The 17203-nt window shown below is 28.4% G+C and overlaps 3 protein-coding genes and 1 long non-coding RNA gene across 8 annotated transcripts in view; 1 reads left to right on the top strand and 3 right to left on the bottom strand.

Moving 5' to 3' along the window:
• Window positions 1–693: 693 nt before the first annotated feature.
• Window positions 694–4861, bottom strand: LOC149892247 (uncharacterized). The gene is made up of 3 exons (XR_016450157.1): window positions 4738–4861; window positions 1090–1182; window positions 694–783 (listed from the first exon to the last, which is right to left on the bottom strand). It is a non-coding gene; the product is annotated as an uncharacterized LOC149892247 (long non-coding RNA).
• LOC149892248 (uncharacterized) lies at window positions 1193–3938 on the top strand. The gene is made up of 2 exons (XM_090079965.1): window positions 1193–1658; window positions 1800–3938. The coding sequence occupies exons 1-2, from the start codon at window positions 1301–1303 to the stop codon at window positions 3389–3391; spliced, it is 1950 nt and encodes a 649-aa protein (XP_089936091.1). The 5' UTR covers window positions 1193–1300; the 3' UTR covers window positions 3392–3938.
• A 129-nt stretch (window positions 4862–4990) lies between the features above and the next one.
• Window positions 4991–17203, bottom strand: part of LOC145184410 (centrosomal protein of 290 kDa-like) — a 31080-nt gene continuing 18867 nt past the window's right edge. For 4 of the 5 annotated variants that reach the window (XM_090079960.1, XM_090079961.1, XM_090079963.1 and 1 more), the window contains 34 exons: window positions 16788–17024; window positions 16396–16506; window positions 16210–16293; window positions 16053–16133; window positions 15845–15952; window positions 15571–15705; window positions 15396–15458; window positions 15132–15269; window positions 14885–14950; window positions 14653–14805; window positions 14413–14567; window positions 14254–14341; window positions 14008–14133; window positions 13856–13921; window positions 13325–13504; window positions 13084–13188; window positions 12822–12929; window positions 12396–12580; window positions 12172–12268; window positions 11971–12021; window positions 10390–10461; window positions 10237–10302; window positions 9332–9391; window positions 9086–9163; window positions 7496–7666; window positions 7289–7408; window positions 7125–7208; window positions 6914–7048; window positions 6369–6461; window positions 6220–6287; window positions 5858–5957; window positions 5666–5733; window positions 5378–5435; window positions 4991–5301 (listed from right to left, as the gene is read on the bottom strand). In XM_090079960.1, coding sequence (XP_089936086.1) covers window positions 5149–5301; window positions 5378–5435; window positions 5666–5733; window positions 5858–5957; window positions 6220–6287; window positions 6369–6461; window positions 6914–7048; window positions 7125–7208; window positions 7289–7408; window positions 7496–7666; window positions 9086–9163; window positions 9332–9391; window positions 10237–10302; window positions 10390–10461; window positions 11971–12021; window positions 12172–12268; window positions 12396–12580; window positions 12822–12929; window positions 13084–13188; window positions 13325–13504; window positions 13856–13921; window positions 14008–14133; window positions 14254–14341; window positions 14413–14567; window positions 14653–14805; window positions 14885–14950; window positions 15132–15269; window positions 15396–15458; window positions 15571–15705; window positions 15845–15952; window positions 16053–16133; window positions 16210–16293; window positions 16396–16506; window positions 16788–17024 — 3663 coding nt within the window. In that variant the 3' untranslated portion in view covers window positions 4991–5148. Of the gene's footprint in view, window positions 5302–5377; window positions 5436–5665; window positions 5734–5857; window positions 5958–6219; window positions 6288–6368; window positions 6462–6913; window positions 7049–7124; window positions 7209–7288; window positions 7409–7495; window positions 7667–9085; window positions 9164–9331; window positions 9392–10236; window positions 10303–10389; window positions 10462–11970; window positions 12022–12171; window positions 12269–12395; window positions 12581–12821; window positions 12930–13083; window positions 13189–13324; window positions 13505–13855; window positions 13922–14007; window positions 14134–14253; window positions 14342–14412; window positions 14568–14652; window positions 14806–14884; window positions 14951–15131; window positions 15270–15395; window positions 15459–15570; window positions 15708–15844; window positions 15953–16052; window positions 16134–16209; window positions 16294–16395; window positions 16507–16787; window positions 17025–17203 lie in introns of those variants that run through there. The other variant, XM_090079962.1, reaches the window with a different exon arrangement.
• Window positions 7970–8803, bottom strand: LOC145184551 (octanoyl-[acyl-carrier-protein]:protein N-octanoyltransferase LIPT2, mitochondrial-like). Its single transcript, XM_080060259.2, has one exon. The coding sequence runs from the start codon at window positions 8740–8742 to the stop codon at window positions 8071–8073; it is 672 nt and encodes a 223-aa protein (XP_079916385.2). The 5' UTR covers window positions 8743–8803; the 3' UTR covers window positions 7970–8070.

Below are 17203 nucleotides of genomic sequence, written 5' to 3'. Positions count from 1 at the left end.
GCTTCCGCACCTTCTATATAGTCCATATCTGGCCCCAGAAATGGACTATGCGGTGGCGCCTTTTTTCCGAAATCAAAAAGACGCTCCTTGGCAACAGACTTGGCTCAGATGAGTAAATCATCGTTGAAACTGAAGCCTAATTTATAGACAAAGGTAAAGCTTTTTACATGGGGGGCATTGAAAAGTCAGAAAAGCGACGGAATAATTGTATAGTCGCTTTAGAAGACCATATCGATGAATAAAGAAAATTTTCTCAAAAGAATGTTATTTTACTACTTAGGCTCCAGCCTTTTTGACACAAGTGATAAGATAACTTTAATTAATATTTGTCTGATTTTTCAAACATCCATGTTAACATATTTATCAGCTTTCATTTTTTAGTTTTTTTATAATACAATAGCTTCAAAACCTCATTTTATAATAGCTTCAAACTTTTCAAAGGCGATGTACATAACTTCGGGTACCAATGTTGTAATAATACGTGTTGTAAAAAACAGACTATTCAAAGTAACCATAAAAACATTGAAAAGTTAGTAAAAAAGATTTTTATTAGTCAGCTTTTTGACAAAAAACAACAAAACTTATACCAATGCATTGTTTGTAATTATAGTAATGTTTTTGGATTTGAAAAAAACAACGTCTTTAAACTTTAATGAAATTTTTATTTGCCTAAAATACAAGACAAATGTGATGTATTACTTTTTTTCTTCCACTCGGTTTTTATGTATCTAAGTTGTGCGAATGTATGGTTACTCTTCTCTAGTTTTATTTGTCTCTTCTTTCCTAAAATTAAAAATTTCTATTACCACTTTTTTAACATAAGAGAAATAACAGAGATCTCCTTAAACAACCTAATGTAACAAAAGAGATCTCCCTAATGTATATTACTAAAATTAAAGGCTTTTAGGTTTGAACAGACTGAAGAAACTTAAATCTGTTTTAAGTATTTTTTTGCAAATACTTATCTAGGTGCAGAATTCAATTTAGATCGTTCTATTCCAATTTACTTTATTGAGGTAAAACTTCCCATACATTATTATACATTACATACATTATTATATATTACATACATTATTATATATTACATACATTATTAAGCTGCTATTCAACTGCTGCTTTACTTGAAGGATAGTATTATTCCTTCAGGTGTCGAAGAAGAAGTTCATACACAATGGAGAACCTCTAAATAAAAATTGAAGAGCGTTTTTTCAAAAGGGATATAAGTCCATTTTTGCTGAAATCGAGTTTTTTTTACTTTTGGATTCTATAGTGTAAATGGAACAAATCTAACTATAATAACATGGATAGAAAATTATTTATCCACTTTACTTTCAATATTAAAATCACCAAGTTTTTTCAAAAGGGCATAAGTCCCAGCATTAGAAAAAAGTATAGCAAAAACTTAAGTTCACGCTTGCGCAGTAGCAACTTCCGTAACAAATTTTATCTAAAAATGGTATCTAAAATAATAGATTCAGAACTGGAAATATTTTCTTACTCTCTAACCCCTGGACATGGTCGGAAAAGATCGAAAATAAGCAAAACAGGAGAGAAAAAACGCCAGAGATATTCATCTCTTGGAAAATTACCTGTCATAGCTTGTAGGCACAACAACAAAAGATGTAAAGCAGGCAATCTTGGCAACCTGGATATTGTTGGTGAGCTCAGTTGTATTACACTAGCCACTTTTGTTAGTTCAGAATTATTATAGTTAGCTATGAGTTTCAATCTATACTATGAATTTAAAATACAAATAATTCTTTATTATATCAATATTGACATACCAAAATTTTTTTTAGGTTTTTTCCAGAAGCTGTACAATGAAGAATTAAAAGTTAAACAGGATAATTTTCTTCTGAAGTTTGTTAAATTAACTCAAGTTAAAAGACACAGGCCAAGGAATGAATATTTTTGTTTGAGAAAACATTCAATAAACTACAGTATTGCTGACAGAAGTTGTAAAACAGTTCCAGTTTGTAAAAAAACATTTCTTTCCATAACATGTGTTGGAATAAAAAGATTGCATAATCTTATAAAATATTACTCTAAAAATGGGTGTCTGAGACCTGAAAAACGCGGAGGATTTAGACAAACGATAGGTGATAAAGAAATCACCAATTCAATAGTGAATTTTATAAGTCAATATAAAGGTTGTGTTTCACACTATGGGAGAGGGAAAAGTGTTAGAGTGTACCTTTCACCTGAATTAAATGTTGTAAAGTTATGGAGAAACTGGAAACTTCATAGAAACCAAGAAAATATGGGTATTTCATCACTTTCTAAATTTAAAAACATTTTTTACACAAAGTTTAATGTTGGATTTGGAAACCCAAGAACAGATATCTGTTCTTTTTGTGAAGCACAAAAGAAGTTGATAAGAAAAACATTTGATACAAAGTTAAAGGGAGAAGAGTTTGCTAAATATCGTCTGCACAAATTAAGAGCAAAAAAATTCTACTCTCTTATGAAAGAGAAAAATGAAAATGTCATTAAAGTGTGCTTTGACATGCAACAAAACCAACCACTTCCTAAATTAAGTGTTAGTGAAGTATTTTATGCTCGACAAATTTGGCTCTATAATTTAACATTTGTTCGACATGATCAAATAGTACAAAACAAAGATAACATTTTTATTTATACCTGGTTGGAAACTCAGAGTGGTAGAGGATCTAATGAAGTTTCTTCAGCCCTGGTTCACTATTTGTCTAAGTTGGAAAAAGATTTAATTACAGAAAGAGGAGCTAAAGTGAAATTAGATCTACATTTATTTTCTGATGCTTGTTCATCACAGAACAAAAACTTTGTTGTTTTGTGTTGTTTGAAAAATTTTGTGGAAACGAGTGTTATGTTTAATGCTGTTAAACATTTTTTTCCAATCAGGGGTCATAGTTTTTTACCTCCTGATCGAGTTTTTGGGCGTATAGAAAAAGTGGTACGCAAAAAAGAAACCATTCTTTCTCCTCTGGAATATTACAAAATATTTTCAGAGCATGGAGCAGTGCAAAAACTAGGAGAAGATTGGTTTCTTAAAGATTACCAAAAAATGGCTAAACAGATTCTTAAAAAAAAAAAGCCATTTCCAATGAGAGATCAGAAAATTATAATTTACTCTCAAAAGAAAATCGAAGTGCAAAGTGCATATTCTGCAGAGCCTTGTCTAGTTAGTTCTTTATTAAAAAAAGGACAGTTATTTGCAAAAATGACTGAAGCAATACCAAGACCATTAGAAAACAAAGTCAAAAAGGAAAAGAAAGCAGATGTAAAAAAGTTAATGGCTTTCTTTGAGGTACCATATGATGCAAAGGACTTCTATGCCTGTATTCTTGATGGTATTGAGGGAGTAATGCAGAATGATGTTGATGAGTTTGATGAAAATGAACCGTTTGTTTAAACTTAATAAAATAATTTTACTAAACTTTTGTTTTGTTTTTTTGTATTATAAAATGTTCTCTATTGTTGTCTTAAAATGAGATTGTCTAAAAATATGTACTAAAAGAATATAATATTAAATCCATTCAAATAATTTTTTGTCCCAAACATTAAGGGTTCATACATTAATGACGTCTCTGCTGAAAGGGGTACTAATGACGTCTCTGCTGAAGGGAGTATCAGTAAATTAATTCAGATGGTAATTATTGGTAAAATTTTGAATTAAAACAAAAATGTTTAATTAAACAATTTAATTATATCATAGGCATCTTGAATTCCTTAAAAACTCTTTAACCAATGTTTGATTAACTCAATTTAGTATTTTTATGAAAATAAAAAAACTGATCTGCAGCATGCTTTGAACTGGTATGGCTGAAAACCATCGAAAAACGTTTAAAATATTTTCGCTTTTCAAATCTCCATTAAACATATTTCTGGCATAAAACAACAGTTTTTTATTTTTTAAACAGCGTACGTATGAATTTTAAATTTTTACAAAAAAAGAAAAATCACAGAGAGGGTCTTACTTATCATGTAACAAGGGATGAGGTGGTCAAAATATTAGGTGTGTTTTAAGAACTTACGTTACAAATTTGTAAGTCCATCCAAATAAACTTAATTCGCAAACAATTTAAAACATAATTTTGTCACAAATACTTATTTTTCTCTAAAAAAATGTGGACTTATGCCCTTTTTGAAAAACTTTTTACATTTTAACCCGTTATAAGTATACTTCAAAAAAAGAAAAATTTTAATTGTAAAATTATTTTTATGAAAATCACAATAAACTACCGCTTACAAAAAGAAAAATTTTTATTTGTTGAAAGTTTAAATAGATTATTAATTTTTTTTAGTTTTTTCAAAATATTTAAAATGTGACTTATATCCCTTTTGAAAAAACGGTCTTCAATTGCTATGTACTGACAACAAAACTTTGTTTTAAAATATGCTGAGCAAATAACTGGACAAACATAATAGAACACTTCTACAGGTTTAAGAGTCCAAACTTTTACTTTCATTTCAACTCATGTACACGACGAAAAAAGCGCTTTCGAACGTAACCTAGAGACCCCAGAACGTCATGTTGATAGTACTAAAAAGTTATTCACATCGGGTGAGTCTACCTAATGCCCAATAGAGGTTAAAGATTTAAAGAAGACAATTCCTATCATCTACAAATAGATACAACTGACTTTAAGATACGCCACGAATCTAATCAATAACCTTTTCCGTAATACTATTGATGGAAAAATTGGAACGAGCCCTCAAGTGAAGTAACCGTCTTAAAAAAATTGAAACGAACCTTACCGTTAGTGATTGTAAAGTTCCCACATCTCCTTCATTATGCTCTCACTTATTGATTAGTAGCCGTTAGTATTTGGTTTCCAAATACCTATGGCTACTAATAACGAGAACAAATCTTCAAAATGTAAAATCGTGAACCTTTGTGCGTTACTTAAAAAAAGATTTGGACTTAAAAAGCTTGGGTTTTAATGACATCGAATTTAATTTTTAAACTAAGTTTCAATCTTAAGAATTTTTAAGTTTGCGTTTTTTTAAATCTTTTTTGCAAATAGTTTGCAATTACAAAAAGTAATAACTTTCAGAATAAATAAGATTTATTTACAATATTTATTTTAAATATATAATTTAATAACTAAATAAATAATTTAACTAAAACTCTTTCAGTAGCAAAATAAGCAACATTCCCGTTAAACTCTAATGCCTGACATGCGCACTAAAGTCATTTGTGAGCTCTCGTAGCTGCTGTTCATATAAAATATTCTGCTCTAAAGCCTGCTTGTAATTATATTTCAAATCTTCTAACTCTTCAAAGAAAGCAGGATCGAAAGCGCTAAGCTCCTTTTTCAGCTAGAAGATGGAAAAAAACAGTATTCGAAAGACGAAACACAGCATTGAAAACTGTCATACGTAGCTAAAATATTACCTTAATACTTTCGTTCTTATACTTCTCCTTTTCCACTTCAACACTTTTAAGTTTGGTGCTGTAAAATAACGTTGATTAAACACAAAATACAAATTAAAGTAATTATATCTCTATACTGACATAAGAAAAAGCCTAAACATATTTTAATGTAAAAGATCATAGGGATTTCTTTCTAAAAAAAAAAAAAAAAAAAAAAACAATTCCAATGTTTTTGACTGTAATTAACAGAACTCACTCTTTTAAAAAAATAATAACAGTGACGCAAGCATTTATATTATAAACCCTCACCGAAGTTCAACTTCAATTGCGATCATGCGGTCATATCTTTCCAGTTTAGCAAGAACTTCATCTTGAGTCTATAAATTTAAAAATCCAAGCGAAACGAAGGTTTATTTGTGTTCTTTCGATAGATCTAAGCACAAACAGAAGAATAAAAGCAAAAAAAAACAACAACAACAAAAAAACGTAGACAAGCTGTACCACATCAATGTAATTTTGACCACTATTTGTAAGTTTTCTCAGTCTTTCAAGTTCAAATCTGAGCTGTTTGTTTTCTTTTTCAAGACGATCTATAACCAACCTGCACAAAGAAGAAAATTATAATTTGTTTTAGGAAAGCCCTAGTGTCAAGTGCAAATAAAATATCTTAACCATCAATCTTAATTACCACAAACTAAAACCTGAAAGAGTCAATGATTGTATTGCCTGTTGTATTGCATAATTCTCAAAATCTATTCAATAACCATTCTTTTTATAGCAATTAACATAAAAACTTTATTATTTTTAATGTCTAACCGATTTATTTTTACAAAAAACTTAGGTAAAAAATAAAAAACACCCACCTGCTTTGCTGCAACTGTTGCTTGGAATCATCCCCTTCTCCTACAGGAGCATCTTGGAGCAATAAAATCTAAAGAAAGTAAAATTATTTTAATTATTTCAATTGCAAACATCACTATTGTTACCAATTTAATTTAGCAATATAAAACACCTTCTCTTCTAATTCTTCAATTTTTCGGAGCAGTTCCGCTTCTCTCTCAGCACTTTTTCTCATGTGAGACTTCATATCAATTAAAATGCTATTCTAAATAAATACCTAATTTTGCTAAAGGATTATCAAAATATTATTAAGTTTAAATGAAGGCAAAACATTGAAAATAAATAGCTATTTACTGAAACTAATAGTGATAGGAATAACTTTTTAAAAAAAGTTAAAACACACATACAAAAGAAAAAATCATCAAAACATTTTTTTCAAACAATAAATTCACTTATCATTTCGAAGGTATTTTCTTTTGAAAAATTCACTTATCATTTCAAAGGTATTTTTCTTTTGAAAAAAATTACCTCAAAAAGAATTAGTAAATGATCAAGAATTTCTTTTTAAATATTCTCGTTTTTTAAAATAAATTTAAGAAATTTTAAAAACTAAATTATAATAATAATAAAAAAAAAGAACTAGAAATGTTTCTTTAAATAAGATTATGAAAAAAAAATCTATTTATAAAGGAAGAAAATATTACAAATAAAAATAACCTTTTTGGTGATTTTATTTTCTAGTGCTTTAATTTTACCATCATACAACTTGTTGGTAATTATTCCTCCAGGTGACTTGACACCATCAGTGATATTTCCTAATTTCTGCTCCATTTCACTTAATGCTTGATCCTTCTAAATGTTAAACCAGCATAAGATAAATAAATATTGAAATAAATTCATTTAAATAAAATGAAAATTTATTATTGACCTCATTAATATTTTCTTTCAACTTGTTGTTTATAGCTGTTAAACTTTGGTTGTTGACTCGCAATTTTTCAACCTCTTCCCTTTCCTAAATAAATTACCAATTTAAACAAATGAAGCCAAAAACAAGGTAAACAACAGTAAAGTAATTTTCAAACTAATATGTACTTTTTGTAAATCTTTTAAAAGTTTTTCATTTTCTTGAATCATTATTTTATTGGTTGATGCAGGAACATTGTGTCTTTTATTTTCATTTGTTTGGAGTTGCTTCATACGTTGAATCTCTTGCTGTTCAATATAAACAATTTATTTAAACATTGATTTGTTGATTTATTTAGAATTAAAAGTAACATATATTATTAAAGTACCATCTACCTTGAGATTACGATTTTCCTTTACTAATTCAGCATGCGGTTTTGACTTTCCTGTTTGCTTTTTGAAATTATCATTTTCGGTTTGAAGTCGTTCAACAACTCGTCGCATAGCTGCAATAACTCTTTCCATTTCTTCAACAGAATGAATTCCATTTGATGTATCATTGGCTACCTAACACAATACCATTAGAAATTAGTTAAAATAGATAAAAAGTAGCAAAAACAAAATAAAACAAAAAAATAAAATCAAGCATTATAGATTTTACATAAGTATTGTAAGTTTATTGAAATTGCATGAGAAATACTGTCATATTCTTGTAAATACAAAACTTCAGTAAAAAAGACTTTAAAAAGATTGTATTTACTATAGCAAAGTGTTAATAGATAAAAAATCATGCCAATCCTTTTTTTTTTATTATCAAAAAGATTTTTTTATCAAAACCACATAAAAGTTTTAAAGATATGAACTTTGTAAACTACTAGAACTGGAAAACACATCCAAGAATCAAAATGTCTTGCACAATGGCAAAAAATCATAAAAATAGAAAAAGAATATAAAAATCTTAAAACATTATTCTAGTTTACTTCACATAAAAATGTCTTTTCGAATTGTCTTAGAAATATTGGCAAAACGTAATTTACTGAAATATCACAATTCAATTCTTTGCTTAAGGATGTTACTCCTTTTCCAACCAAACCACAAGGTACAATATTATTAAACCAGGTTAGATCTGTATTGCAGTTAAGAGCTAAACCGTGTGTAGAAATATACTGACGGCAATGCACTCCAATAGCAGCTATTTTATTTTCACCTACCCATATTCCAATATCACTTGTTCTTGCTGCAACTATTCCCAAAGCTATGCATGTATCAATTACAACTTGCTCCAACTGATTAATATAGCAGCGAATACTCGGGTTGAACTTTTTCAAGTTTAGAACTGGATAACAAACTAACTGGCCAGGACCATGAAATGTAATAAGTCCTCCTCGATCGGAATAACAAAAGTCAGCGCCAAAATCTTTTAGATTTTTTATCATTTTTTCATCAACATAATTTTTTTTACGTATGCCAACAGTATACACTGGAGGATGCTCACATATAAGAAGTGTTCCAGCTTTGTTTTCATTAATGCCAGTCCGCAGGCTGTTTTCAATACCTTTCATTATTTGCATTGCAGAGTTGTATGTTTGTATTCCTACATTTTGCAACGCTACACTTTTACAGAGGGGTTTTGTTAAGAACATTTTTTTTTAAAGTTAATTAATTTTCCTGAAGACAAAACTTTTACTTGTTAAAAGCTCATAAATCAAATGTTTTATATGGTTATCTAGCATGCACAATAAATTACAAGTGTATGCTTAATTAAAAAAGTCAGTTTAAAAAAGAAATATTAAAAAAATCATATGAATAACAGTACTAACTTATAGTACTTATAAAAAGTAAAATAACATTTTTAATATTAGGAAATATTATATAAAACAATCCATAAAATGTTGTTCACTGTTAATTACATAAAACTTCACTATTACTATCATTCAAGGATTACAACCTTAAAAACATGATTTTGATCAAATGATCTAGCCTTACTTTTTTCTGTTTTCCTTTTAGACTATCCATTTCTGCTTTTAAAATCTCATTGTACTCTGTCAAATCTGCAATCCGAGCCTAACCCAAAAATATTTTTAATAAATAAAAAAAAATTCCGTGTTACTTGTTGACACTATTCTTTTTAGATTTTGTTATTCCAGAATATGTTAAAAAGGATATTGTAAATTTTTATATTTAAAGTTACGAATGAGTAATAATTGTTAAGAAACAAAAACCCTACATTACCTTCAACCTCGGTGCATCTTTAAGAGCCCTTTCAATATCAAACTGGAGCTCCATATTCTCCTAAAAACCAACTGAGTTTAAATTTTCCTCTGAAAAAATAAAATTTTAATTGTAAACTGTTCACTAAGATTAAACTTTTTAACAAACTTTGATTTATTTAATTTTCATGCAAAATCAGCATGGTGATTTTTTTTTTGAAGATTTTTTGCTGCTTTATTCTTATCTGTGATCCCTAAAAATCATTAATAAAATGACCTGCAGAAATCCTTCAGCTTACTATAAACCTTCTTTATGAAGCCAAAAGAAATTTTTCCACCGCCAAAAATGATAATATTCAGTAAATAAAACACAAGGTGAACTGAATAAGCAAACTTTATTTAACATATTTATATGTAAAATACTATAGAACTTTCTAAAACCAATTCCATCCCAAATAATAATTCTAAAATCTTCTTAATCTTTTCACTACCTTCTACATTTCTACCACAACTTTAATTTTCAGTTAATAAAGCTCAAAGAAAATAGTGTTACTATAAATAATCTATCTATTGATTGGTTTTACATTTCTCTGAAAAAGCAACAACAAACTAACGAGAGATTAGAACATATACAAAAAATACTGCTATTGGGAAAAGCCCAAAATTTGGGAACATTAGTTGTCACCTAGCATTGTTTAATTAAGTTAATATTCTAACATTTTTTTCATGTAATCGAAGAGTCACTTTTTAATTATTGGTTAGGAGAAAAATTTACATATCAGTCTAACACTATGCTCAGTTTCATTATTTTAGTATTTCAAAAGCAACTTAAAAATCATGTCAAATAGTTTTTCTCTAAAACTATATGTAAAGACACTAAAATTCAAGTGCACCTAGTGATTTAATAAGAATTTTTAGCGAGTGTACCTTTCGTACTTCAATAATCTCTTTTTGATATTTTTCTTCTGGTGGCACATAAGAAGCTGCAGAATCCTAAAATAATAAATTATAGAGAAACATAGCTGAAGTAATTGTTTTTTCTAAAGTTGAAATTTAAAAAAATACAAATTCATAATATACTTGATCTTGCTTAAGCTTGATCTCTAAGTCCTGCAAAGATTCCTTTAACTGATTATTTATTAGACGGAGCTCCTGAAAATGTAACATAAAGTTGAATAAAATAAAATTAACAAACTGTAGCAATTTTAAAATTTAATTTAAAAAATTTTATTTTATATTACATAGAAGTGGTTATGATACAAAATACTAAGCAACTTGATTGTTTGCATGTTTTGTAATGTGACAATCAGATTTTTGTTTGAATTGAACATTTTATGAAACTGAACTATTGGGTTAGAGAAAATTCTTTCACACTTGTGCCATTACAAAGGTATCTTATTAGGACATGACAATTTTCTAGAATGTTCTAGTATTTCGTTTTAATGTATCAATGGCAAACTATTTTCTAGAAATTTCAAGCAACTATATAAGCAAGTACAGGTGATTCACTTGACATGTGAGATCAGAAATCCCATATTTAACACTGCATCTAACATGAGTGTTGATTGATTCTGCTGGTGAGACCAATCATAACATGTCAAGTGCTTGACAAAGGTAGCATTACCAAACGTACATATCAAATTTGGTTGCAAGGTTTTTTTTCCGATGATTTCCAACTTGAGGATTGTCCAAGGTCTGTTTCACTGAAGTTGATTCTGAAGTGATATGCAAACTGGTCAAGGAGGATCCAAGACTCAGTATTGCTGTATAGCCTTCACACTCTAATGTTCTCACACATTAGTGCTGTACTGTCTTTATTGATTGGGAAAGATTCTGACAAAACATGACAAGGACATGCACTTGGAGATCTCCACATTCTTGCTCTCCAAAAAGTGATGCTTTGACTGGTTTGATAACTAATTCACTGGCAATTTAAACAGGGTACTTTTCAGAAACCACACACAAAAGGATGAGTGGGTTGACAATGAAGATTGGGAAGAACCAGAGATTAAAACAAACCCTCATCAAAAGAAGGTCATGTTATCAGTATGATGGAAAGTTAATGTCATTGTACATTTGGAGCTTCTTCCTCCCTATTGATACTATTACTATCAACAACTGTAAAGACTCAGGCAGAAAGTCACTCAAACATAGCCACAGCACCAAAAGCCAACATTTTAAAATTCTTTGAGGCACAGCCAGGCAGCTTCTACAAAAATAGGATCTATTCCTTTTCTAATAAATGGAAAATTGTTGATAATAATGGTGATAATATTGTAAACTAATTGTGTTTATTCAGAGGATTGTATATGAATTAAACTATTTCATGAAAGTGCATTAGAACTTTCTTTTCAACCTAATAGATCAAGTTAGTTTATTAGATGTTGTAATGAACATCCATCAAAAATGTAAATATATTGCTAACTACAATATTCTGCAGTAACAATATGGTAGACTCTTAGACCCTTGGGTGCACTTGTCACTTAAGGAAAAATCCAAAGATCTTTTGCATACTAAATATATTAAAAGGAACACAACTAGAGCATGTCCTAAGCATTTACTGAAAAACACTTACAAGTTACAATTTTGTAATTTAGTTATGTTAAATATAAAAACTGTGTTTACAAAACAAATTAAATTTTAGCTAATTATAAACCAAACCTGCACTTCTTTTTGGTTATCAAATGCAACTTGTTTATACAACTCGTTATTCTAAATAGAAATATAATTACACTAAATGAGATGTATTTATATATTAGCAGAATACTTCACAAAAATGACTTAAAAGAAAAAAACAAATATAGTAAACAGTAAAAAAAAAATAAATATTATAGACACTTAAAAATTTAATAAAAATAGTACTTCATTTTCAAGTTGAAATATCTTTGTTTTTAAATCTGCAACAATTTGCTCATGATGCAGATCAACTGACATTGGTTCTATTTCATTTCGTGATAAACTTTATAAATCAAATATTACAATTTTCAATAATACAAACAAATAAAAAAAAGTTTTTTAAAAAGAGAATAATAAACAATGTATAAGAATAATTGAAAAAAGTAAAGAAAATTTAACAACAGAAAAACCTTTTCAATCGACTTTGCAAATGCAACTTCTCTTTCTCGATTCTAGCCAGTGATTCTCGTAGCATGCTATTTGTTTTTTCAGCACGTGCTGCTTCTTCTGATTTCTCTTTCAATTTTAAAGTTAGAGTTTCAATCTTTTTTTGCCATTTTTTACTTTCCTCCCATCGTACAACCTGATCTTTTGTCTGTAAATGTAAATCTGATTTAAAGCTCTTATTACTAAATTTTCAAAACTAATGAAACTCCTCACTAAAAATGGTGCTGTAATATCTAAAATTGATATTAATTTGAAACTTAACAAAATGCATAAAAAGATGAAATTTTATAAGAAACTCATTAGTTAAGTGAAAAACGGTTAAATGTTCTGAAAGAAGCTAGGAAAGAAGGTAATATTTTTATCATCTCACTTAATATATTATATTATACCTCTTTGACTGGTCTTTCATCCAAATCTGTCATGTCTATTTGTTCAGATAATGGTTGAGAAGATTTGTTAGTAGAAGAAGCAATAACCGGTTTTGATTGACGCTCCCACTTAAAAAAAAAGATATTAAGTTTTATTTAAACAAAAACTAAATAAAAATTTACATTTTTTCTAAAATAGAAGGCTTTTCTTCCTTAACTGTTGTTGAAAGGAGAATTAAGTTTTAAAACATTTTAAGTAAAAATAATAATGAAGAGCCTTTACTTTTTCTTTCTCAAACTTAGACTTTTCCAATTTTTCTAATGCCTTTTCTTTCTCTTTTAATTCAACTGCCATTTCTTTAAGGGCATTATCTTTTTTCTGTATATCCTTTTAAAGTAAAAAAATTTTTGACAAAAGAATAATAATTTAAATGAACAAAAAATTAGGAAAGTATTATTAAACAAAAACGTACTTATCTCTAAAACCCCTACTTCAAATCAACATCAAAAGCAGGACAACTTACTTTTTTCATCAAATCTACTTCACAAGTTTTGCAAGCATCCTCTTCTTTTTTCTTTTTTAATTCAGCTTGAAGTGCTTTTAATCTGTTTTGTAGATCTTCAATTCTAGAATTCAGTTGGGCAGTTTCTTTATCAATCAATAGCTGTACACTCATTTCTCCTTCTACCTTTTTAGCATATGCCTAAAACATTGTTCAATGGATTAACATTTTGTTAAGTTAAAGCTTACTAAGAAAATAAAAAATTTATGCTATTAATTTTCATTAAACATTACAACTTATAAAAAGAGAACTTTATTTGTTTAAGATAAGATATGTTAGATAATCAGTAGAAAAAATATAAAACAGTATGCTATATAATCAGTAGAAAAGTTACAAATAAAATGATACATAAAAACATTCATATCTCAATTAATGATGTCATGAACTCTGCAATATTCTTAAAATTTTTATTACAAACCCTATATACTGAGATGTTTTCAACATCCATACTGACCTAAGAACTTTTTAAAGGAAAGCAGAATTGGATTTTACCTGGACATTTTCTTCAGCCGTAGTGACCATGTCTGCTCTAAGTTCAACTAATGCCTGACTCAATGCCTATTAAAGGAAAGCTTTACATAGATAACACAAATATTGAAAATTAAAAACTAAACATTCAAAATATTTAATGTAGCAAAAATTACCTTATGTTCTTTATCTTTTTTCACAAGTTGATCTCTAAGACGCTCAACCAAGTTCTTCATTGTTTTTGATGGAGCTGCTTCTTTTTCGGCTTTTGCACTTTCTAGCTCTTGATTCAAAACTTCTATCTAAAATAATAATTGAGTGATAGTAAAAATAATCATAAAGCATTTTATGATAACAACAGAGGTAACATAAAATACATCTAGCTAATACAACAATAGTCATTCAAAGTTTTAGAAAAACACCTCTAAATCTTTTTCCCTAATAATGTTCTTTTCGACCTCGATCTCTTTTCTCAATTTGTTTAACTCGATAGCAAACTCCTTGCTCTGACTAAAAGATATATGGTAAATAAGTAGACAAACACAAATACATAAAATAATTAGTACTAGGAATTTTTTTACTTTTCAAACTGCACTTGCTGTCTCTTCAAATTTTGTTCACAATCTTCTCTTGTTTGCTTGACCTGCAGTAAACTGTGTTGATACTTTACAGATACAGTTCCCAAAGTAATATCTTGCTCTTTGATCACTTCTTCAAGCTCTGCAAGCCGAGCAAGCTAAGTGCAATTTAAAAATAATGCTATTTTTGAGCATTAAATAATTAAAAAGAAAAGATAAATAGACATTAAACAAATTTTATACCTGCTGGCTAGTAGCAACAGGTGGTTGTGGAATGTTTATATAATCTTCATGTATTTTTTTAACTTTTTTGATATGTTCATCTATTTCTAGTTGGAGACGCTCTTGCAATAATTTGATTTCATGGCGGTGAGCTTCAGTTAAAATACGTACCTCCTATAAATTAACCAAAAAATAAACTGCGTAAGATCATTAAAAGTCCATTTTACAAAAGGTAAGTACAAATCTAGACTACCTCTCTTGATTGATTTAGCATATTTTGATATTTAGCTAGGTTCTCATCTTTCTTTGCAAGCATTAACTGAAATTAAAGGCCATAAGCTAACAATTATTTTACAAGTCAAATTGTATCATCAGAAAACCTCTTGAAACAATATAAAGAGGTAGTAGTAACACTAATGAAAAGAAAACCAAAAAAAAAAGTTTTTTATTAGTTAGAGCATAAATCGTGTCATATACCACAATAAAAATAAAAATAAAACCTTAAGGCTATCAATTGTAGCTTGGGCAACTCTCACAGCATACTGAACTTCTCTACTTTCTTTTGAATTGGTTTCTGTTTCAACAAGCTTTACATCCCTATTATGAAGAGGTAAACGAATTCGAAGTTCATTGATTACCTAAATAAAATTTGAAGTTTATTGATCACCTTAATATAATTGTTTGAGTGTTTAATTGTTTAACTGCCACAATAAAAAAAAAAACATTCTAATTTAAAAAAAAAAACACAAAACATTACAGCAAACCTTATCCTTTTGTAATAGTGCATTTTCAGCATTAAGAATCTTTTCTTCAGCTAGCTGTAACTTCTGAATAAAGAATGTATATAAAAAATCTTTACAACCCAATCATGAAGTTAAGAAAACAAGAAATGGCATTAAAAAGATAAACAGTTACAACACAATTGTAATAAATTGTTACCTCAGCCATCTTTGCCATTTCAGCTTTTGTAACAATAATAGTTTTAATATGTTCCTTTATTTTTCCGACAGCAATATCCAACTGATTAGCAATTGGAAGTGTATCATTTGGAATAGAACCAGTGGCTTCTTCAAACTAAAAATGCAAGAAATGTAAAATATATAAAATAGAAAGAGTTAAATTTTTTAAAAATTTTTACAAGCATTTACACACTTTATCAAAAATAATTATAAAAGGGTGGAAGCAAAAATTTATGAAAATGTATTCGAAGAACCTTTTTTGCAGCATCCATAATTTCTTGCTGCTGCTTTTCCAACATGGCTATTTTTCGTTCAAGCTCAACTTCATGCTGTTCCCATAGCAATTGTCTATCTTCATATCCCTATTTATTTTTAAATTTCATGAATTTGCTGGTATTTTTCTTGTTTTTAAACAAAGAAATACTTATGTAGAAATATTTTTAAAAAAATTACAAAAAATACCTTGGATTGCTTAACTGATAACTCTTCTAAAAGTGCAATTGAGTTTTCATGTTTGGTTTTGATTCGTTCCAGGTAAATTACCTAAAAAAAGTTACATAAACTAATCATCAAATAAACACAATAATTACTTGACTTAGTAAGAGAAGTGAAAATGAACCTTTTCTTTCAGCTGCATTATTTGATGGTTTAGCTTCATATCATCAAGTTTTACTTCACTCATCCTATTATGCCATTCCACAACCTTTAAAAAAACATTTGAATAATTTTTTCAAATTAATGTTTTCATCCTGTAAATAACATCAATGCAAAGAGAACATTTTAATTATAACAAAATATGTGTCACCTTTTTTGCGCCTTGCCCATCCTTTAAAGTGGCTATTAATTCTTGCAGTCCATCCAGCTTCAATTTGAATTCCATAGCCAAAGCTTCAGCTGAAGAACGTTTTTCATGAGCCTAAAAAACTCAATAACACAAGAAATTTTAATGACTCTTCTAAAATTACAAAACATTAGATCTTACAAACAGATAATTATTTTAATCATTTTAATTATTTTAATCATTTTCAGCTTTTTTGTTAAAAAGAACAAAAAAGCTGAAAATCATTAAACAACTATATTTTCTTGTTAAACTAATTGTTATTAAACCAAACTATATCAAAAATTGAAATTCTGAAAAAAGATTTTTTCTGGGGGTTTTTAATTAAAAAAAAAAAAAAATATTGAGATTTAAATTACCTGTCCCAGTTCTTTTTCCAATTCAATTTTTTTTTCCTGCAAAGACCGCAATGTTTCAGAAAATCTCTCTTGTTGAGCTATTGGTAATGCACCACTAAATTGTCTTCTTAGATCTTGCACCATCTTTTTAAGAAACATTATTTTTGATCTGCCTTCAGAGCGAATATGAAAAATTGATTCAGTTTGATCTGTTTGCAAGTTTTGTAACTTTAGTATTTCTATTTCTTTTGCTGTCAGCTGTAAAAAAAAATAACAAAAAAAACCTTTCACAAAGTGCAGCAACTTTAAAAATTTTAAAAAATTCTTCAAATCCAAGAAAATTGTCTTTTGAGGCAAATTTCCATTTTTAATTAAAAGTTTTGATTTACAGTAAAGTTTATATATATGGTGACAAAGGAGATGGCAAAATGTGGTAC

The sequence above is a fragment of the Hydra viridissima genome, unplaced genomic scaffold (assembly GCF_058129835.1).
Source record: "Hydra viridissima isolate aposymbiotic clone 2 unplaced genomic scaffold, HvirCarnegie_v1 scaffold_2, whole genome shotgun sequence".
In the NCBI taxonomy this organism is placed as follows: Eukaryota; Metazoa; Cnidaria; class Hydrozoa; order Anthoathecata; family Hydridae; genus Hydra; species Hydra viridissima.
Note: the sequence above shows the minus strand (reverse complement) of the source record. Positions and strands in the feature narration are given on the sequence as shown.